This window comes from Mesitornis unicolor, unplaced genomic scaffold (assembly GCF_000695765.1).
Source record: "Mesitornis unicolor isolate BGI_N332 unplaced genomic scaffold, ASM69576v1 scaffold2287, whole genome shotgun sequence".
Classification (NCBI taxonomy): domain Eukaryota; kingdom Metazoa; phylum Chordata; class Aves; order Mesitornithiformes; family Mesitornithidae; genus Mesitornis; species Mesitornis unicolor.
The window spans coordinates 2,349-9,317 of record NW_010195531.1 but is presented as its reverse complement, the minus strand read 5'-3'; the positions used below and the strand labels follow the sequence as shown (position 1 = coordinate 9,317).

The following is a 6,969-nucleotide window of genomic DNA, read 5'->3' as shown; positions in this document are numbered from 1 at the left end:
GTGTACTCTAAAGCCAAGTAGCTGGAGCATTCCCCTCTTCCCTCTGAGAGCAAGACATCCTAAGGAGCGTCCTTGCCTTCAGTGCATCGTGAAATGTCGCACTGCTTGGCACGCAGTGATGTGATTGCAACCAGCGACTTGGCAACTTTCTAACCTCCTTCTAATGCAAGTGAAAAAAAAATGTGATGGTTCTTTCAACTTAAAAAATCCTAGGAGTGGTGAAGTCTGCCCTTGCTGTAGTTTCTTTCTAAAGCACAGGCATTAGTTACTAACAAAGATAAGAAGGTGGTCTTGGCTACTTACTTTTTCCCAGCTGTATGTGAGAGTGGTGTTAAGCATGAGAACACTGATGTGACGATGGGGATGCTACTCTTTCCTGCTGTGCTCGTGATGTAGTGTGACAGATGTCATGACTTCAGTCTATTTTAAAAGAATGTGATGATGGAAGAAGCTGTAGACAGGTATTTCATCCACCCAGCTTATTTCACCCTTAAAGCAGGAATACAAATGCAATTTTGCTTTTCCCAGCCCCTCTGCAGTGTACTGAAGGATGCTGCAGAGTGGGATTCCTGTAAGAGCGAGCCTGTTGTTATCTTGATGTCAAATACAACTCAAATTCTAATCCCAGTGCAGTTACACCAGACTTAGGTCCCTGAACTGGCTGCAAGATTTTGGTCTGTAACAGGCAAAGTGACAGAATAGCGTCAGGCATCTTCCCCTACCCCAGTGGGTTACTGACTTGCAGGAGCATGCAGTGCTAGACAAACTGGTCCTCTCTGTATGTATGACAATTTATCTACCCTTTGCTGCAACAGCATCTACCATGCTTGACCTTGTCCTCAAAGCCTCAGATGAAGGTGTTTGTTAGTTTGTTTTTAAGTGATGGGCTACTCTGTTAGTGCTGACTGGAGGTCCTTTGCTCCCCTTTCCCACAACACCAGTGCCTTTTCTGCATGTAGCACGAGTAGCATTCTGCCGCCTTTCAAGAGCAGTGAACTGTTAGACCAGCTTGGCCATCTCAAAACCTTCACTTTACTATTTGCTTGGCAAACAGCCACGCCAAGAAATGAGTTGTACCACTCTGGTCATGCCTCAACTTGAAATCAGTAGCAGGCAGTCCAGACTGCATGAGGACTTTTCTGTCCCATGATGAAAGACACAGCACTGGCCTCTCGAGCCAAGCTGAAGCCAAGCAAGCACCTCAGTTGCCCTGCACTCCTGGCAATGGATGAGGGCTCATACATCTCACTGAACTGAGGCTAGGCTTGCTTAATAAAACTGCTCTAAAACATTTTATTAAGTATTTCCACACTTGGAAATACTGTATCTCTGAATTCCATTCTTTATCCCTGTGTTACAATATTGTATCACTTTCCTGCAGAAACAGCCAGTATAATTTATCATTTATTCCCACAATGTAGCAGGTACGACCAACATTGCTGCTTGCACCTCTTCTTCATGCAGGAAGCACCAATCTGCCACAGGGAAAGCATGCATAGGATGACAGATTCTTTTCTGTCACACTTTCTGTAATCATGCAATTTCTTTACGGCTTTACTTGCAAAATGCTGCTGACAAACCCCACTTTTAAAGTAGCTGAACTCAGACAAGTGTTTGCTATGTTTAACCCCTCCGCCCGGTATCTTTCCAGGAATGTCTGTATCTTCAGTAATCCGACTGCAAACCTTCAGCAGCTATTACTTATCACTTCAGTGAAGCTATTTTCATTTAAGGTTTACTATAGACAGCCCATTTGACCTGAGACTGTTTTAAGCCAATCTATTTGGTGTGAGATCCATAAGAACTACATTCCTCTGTTAATCCTGAAACTGCTCCTGGTCAACTATACTTGTACAGCCTGACTCAAATCTGCACCTACAGTAGATAAATTCTAGACTAACACAAAGGTCCAAAGTACCAAGCCAGCCTTGCTTTACTACCTGCAGTACTTTTGTATAATGTGTCCTCCAATTCAAACTATGTCGGTACAGCACACAAAGGCATCAGCTTTTTAGAGATATCCAGGGGCAGATAAAATTTTACATTGCATGCAAGCAGTTAAGACCTTGTCTTCTTGTAAAGAAAAAATGCGGTTTAGGGCAGATTTCCACTGAAATGATTTGTCTATTCCTTCCTCAGGGGAAGGTTGAAGGTTGACTAATTTATGGGGTTTGTGGTGTGATACATTCAGCCAGCTCTTACCCATCACCTATCCCAGAGCAGACACGCTTTCCTGAATATAAATGCCTGGTAGAAAGAGCAAGTTTAGAGTGTAAAAGGGTTGTTGTGTTTTCCAAAGATCCCTAGGGAAGAGTAGCCAAGACAGGGCCAGAGAAGCTAACTTGGCAGGTCAGAATTTGAGCCATTCTGTAACACAACAAAAAAACCATTGGTTCAGTCCACATAACCTTTCAAGCCCTGCTCTTCGGCAAACAGGCAAGAAAGATTTAACTTGCTGTTTGGCAGAAAACACAAAATTCAGCACCAAGTTTAACTAAAGGGTAATTCTTTATTCCCCATTAAGACCGTCTCGAGGACATAACTAAATGTTGGAAACCCCACAGAAGGGCACATACAGTGAATGTGGTGATGTACAATGTGAACAGCCCCAGGGGTTCAAATAAGGTAGGACCATTAGCTAACCAGAGGGAAAAACAAATTAAAACTTTGCTGAAGATGTTGCACTTTCTTCCCCATTTGCACTGAAAAAAAAAGTCGAATCCAACAAAATCCTTGCATCTCTAACAATACATTCAGTCTTGGCTAAAGAGTTTAACAAGATGGCAACAGGATGACTATAATACAAAACGTTCACTACTACACTCTGTACACACCTGTTGTCCAAGCCCTCCCCCAAACCCATGTAATGATGGTGCCCCCATTATTTGCTTGCTTGCTGGGCCTGCCTGCGGAGGAGGACGTAGATCTTCTCCTTTATCCAGTCTTTATTGTACGGCTGGTATGTTTGAGTATCAGCACGGTAACTAGAGAGAAAGAAAAAGAATTAACGTAATACCAGTCTGTCCTGTAGCGCATTAAACAGAACGTCACAAACAAGTAAGTGTCCTCAAGTGTATGAGGCAGAAAGTTGTGTACAGAACGCAAACAGTATCAGAAGTAAATGGGCACTGCCACTGATCAAAGAGATTTACCCTTTTCCCTAGAAACCGGTTACTCAGCAAATCAGTAAGAACCTGGAATAAAAGTAAGTGCTCCAAGGACCACCGAGTGACTGGATCAGTGTGTTCACATTTGAATTCATGAATATAATTACTTATGGGAGACAACAAGTGGAACACCTTGATATTCAGGAGCTCAGAATAAGGAAGAATAGTTCCACCAGGAAACAATCTAATTGGTCTTAATAAGCCAAACACTTCTTCAACACTACTTCAAGCAAGTGTTCATGCGAGTTTTCAACTGATCCACTTCTGTTTGGAATTTTCAGAAAATGAATAAAAGCACAATTTTGCAGAAGCATCCAGCATAGATGGACGACAAAGGATGACTGGTTCCAGGCCACAGAAAGAGTTTCTGTAAGTATTGATGATGTAGTAGTGAGTAGTAGTTCCAATGCAGTATAAGAAATGTTTCAGGGAAAGTTACTGATTTCTGTCCCTGCCCCAATCCATTCATAACGTTACACCTAGACCAGAGAGCAAGTACTTCAGGAGTCTCCATGAACACATGACACGTGGTACACTATGTGCTGTGTGTGCCATCTGGTGGAAAACCGTAAGCTGAAGTTGAATTTGGCACTCAGTTTATGTCCACACCACATACTCACTGGCTTAAAAAGTGTTTCTGGCATTTTGAGCTTAGAAACCCAAATACTTAGTCTTTTGTTATTGGAATGTAAGATTTACATCTTACAGAATTTCTGCAAAGTTGATTTCTGTCCTATCAAACCATTACCTTGAAATTTACGCTATGGAAAGTACTCACAACCTGGACTAAGTGATGTAGTTACCATGTTAAGTTATGTTATGAATAGTGAAATTTAACATTTGATTTCACAGTGCAGCCAGAATGGAAAGTACACAGGATCACCTTTGCTCGCCCACAACTTCAACACACAGATGAGAACTGGAGATAATGTATTCACAAGAACACTGAACAATTAGCTAGGGCTCTCTGGAGGACTGATCTCTTCCTCAATCACTTAATTAGCATTTACAGAAGCTTCCATCTTGCTGTATCTTGATCAAAATAAACAATTGGCTGCAATGCACTTCTACAGACTTCTGTCACACTGCTAGTATAGCCCTCAGCTGAATAAAATTCTGTAATCATTCTGTCTCCTTAAGAATTGGACCAACTGCACAAAGGCAGATACGGCTCCAATTTAAACAGATTCTAGCATTAATAAAATACATATCTATATTTAACTGTTGGATTTCAGTATTTGAAATGCTGGGAGCTTCAATGTGACTAAAATCCAAGTGGAAAAGTCAGTTTCTACTCTTTAGAAATACTTTATTCCGATGCAGTTAACTGGAGTGCCAGGGCATGCCAGCTTCAACACTGCTGTCTTACTAATACAGTTAATGCAAAAAAAACCCAGAACCTTACCACATTTCAAATAAAACATGTAAGAGTTTACATGGAAGACTCCTGACTTCTCTAAGTCACTGAAATGGACGTGTAGAACTGAACTTACACAAGACAGCTGAGGTCTGCCAAGTCATCGATGAAGTCAAACAACTGGCTGATATCATATGTAATGGATGGACTGTTGGGATTCATTCTCTTCAGATGCTCTTCATACATTTTACAGACTCCTACAGAGAAGTGAGATTAACAATACAGTAACACTAAAAAACCAACAACTGTATTTGCTGAAACTTCTTCAGATATTGAACCACAGGTAGCAGGAAAGTTTAGAAATTATTACCATGAAAACAGAGACACAAATGTCTTAGATTTTGCAGTGTTGAAATACTTTTGTTATGGCTGTTTGCACTGAAACATAATACTGTAAAATCAGGTAAGATGCATGGAAATAAGCATTGCTAAGACATTAGTAAACTAAAAGCATGAGACATTTTTGCATTTTTTTTTTAATTACCTTGGGAAAACAAGAACTGCAACTTATTTTCTTACTGAGTAACTTTGGGAATATGTGCAAAATGGGATTTTAACAACAGTTTTTGTCTATGTGTCTGCACTCACCTTCCATGCACTCGTTCACTGATTCATAATCAGCATAAGTTCTGCCTTCTGGCCTCTTGGTAGGCTGGACAAGTAGAATTGTGTGAGACTGAAAAAACAAAACAAACACCAAGAAAACAAGTTACTTGCAAAATTTGCATGACTTTTTGTTTAAGTTTTTCTAAATGAAGCACTAAAAAGAAGCATAATATCAAACACTGAACCAGCAATCAAGAACATCATTTTCCAAGCAGTACTTACTGTTCACATAAGCCGTGTTGATAATTTTTATTTCTAATCAGTCCTATCTACCCTTACCTACGTTTGGAATGTGTAAAATCACCAGTAAAGCAGCTATTGTTGAAACAAATACCAAAGCAGTTTCTACTTAAACAGAAAAGTAAAGCAATGAAGCCAATGTATAAAAGTTATGCCATTAGTGCATCTACTTATTTTATTCCAAATGCAAGCTGTTAGCATTATTTGAAATACCTCAGTTAAAGAGCAAGGAGACCAATTTAACCTCACTGTTAGTCTCACCTTAAAGATTTAACACAAGTTGTTATTTTGAGTTATTCATTCAGCTTCAAGGGAACACAAATTGTACAACAAATCTGCACTTAGTATTCAAGATTATTTCCTGCAAAACAGATGTACTGATTTTTCATACTTCAGTGAGTCCACTGAAACAGTAATTATGGCACAGATAACTGTTGCAAATGTTAGGGTCTGTAAGCTTGTTCTCCTGCAGGAAAGACTTAGATGATCGTACAGTCTGTGGCTTGCTTTATCTGTAACGTTTTTCACTTGGCTACAGCAAGTAATTTGGGCAAACAAGCAGCAAGATTCTTGAAGTGTACACAATCTGTGATCTAATTAACAGGTTACACAGGGCAGAAAGTTTGCAAGCACGCTACAAAACACCATTTCCAGTGCTGCTAATTGGATCTAATATTATCAATGCTAATATATGAGGTGAGTACACAACATGCAATATTCATGGAGGAAACTGCAGAGTAAGACATACTGGAAACAAACACCAAAGCGTATACTGGCCATAAATTAATCAGCTGCTGATAGAAAAATTGTGGCCCACACTTTGGACATATCAGTGAAGATACCAGTTCAGTGTTCAAATGCAGTGACAGAAAAGAAAAATGGCAAATATTAGGATTTACCAGGAACAAATAAGACGACAGTACTAATTTTTACACCATGACTGATAGTGTTCCCATGCCTGGAATAGTTTTCGGTTCTTTAAATTCTGTCTCAGATTACATAGTAGGAGGAGATTCAAAGGAGCCCAGAAAAAAAGTTGCAAAGCAAAACAGCAAAACCTTTCCTAATCAGAAATGGAAAGAAATGAGTAATCCAGAGCTATGCACTATAACAAAAACCATATAAAGGAGATTAGACCATTTAAGTCCACTTCCATGTATACCAGAGGATGTTGGATTTGAAATGAATTCCTCAAAGGGGAGCTGGTATCTGGCCGCTCCTAAGTGCATTGTGCTTGAACAGGCATGTCTTCCCAGGGAGTCCAAATGTCTCTGCCAGACTTTAAGATAAAGTACTTTTTTCAGCACTATAATTTTCACTTGTGTCCTGGTTTGAGCTAAACAGAACTCATTTTCTATTGAGTGATTGGACTTTTCAGCTCAGGCTCTTCTCAGTGGCTGAACTTGCTGAAACCAGCAGTGTGTTTTTCCAGTCTGTGCTGCTACAAGTGATCATCACAAGGCCACTGTCTCACCATGGGTGCTGCATCTGCACCTACAGGGAGGAGCAGACCCGAAACTGTCCAACGAGGTCTTGAAT

General features: G+C 40.2%; 1 protein-coding gene across 1 annotated transcript; it reads right to left on the bottom strand.

The window, feature by feature from the left end:
- Nucleotides 1–2,489: 2,489 nt before the first annotated feature.
- On the bottom strand, nt 2,490–5,255 carry ERH (enhancer of rudimentary homolog (Drosophila)). Its single transcript, XM_010188135.1, has 3 exons — nt 5,173–5,255; nt 4,661–4,781; nt 2,490–2,984 (listed from the first exon to the last, which is right to left on the bottom strand). Exons 1-3 carry the CDS (start codon nt 5,177–5,179, stop codon nt 2,882–2,884), a joined length of 231 nt encoding a protein of 76 aa, XP_010186437.1. The 5' UTR covers nt 5,180–5,255; the 3' UTR covers nt 2,490–2,881.
- Between the last annotated feature and the right edge of the window lie 1,714 nt (nt 5,256–6,969).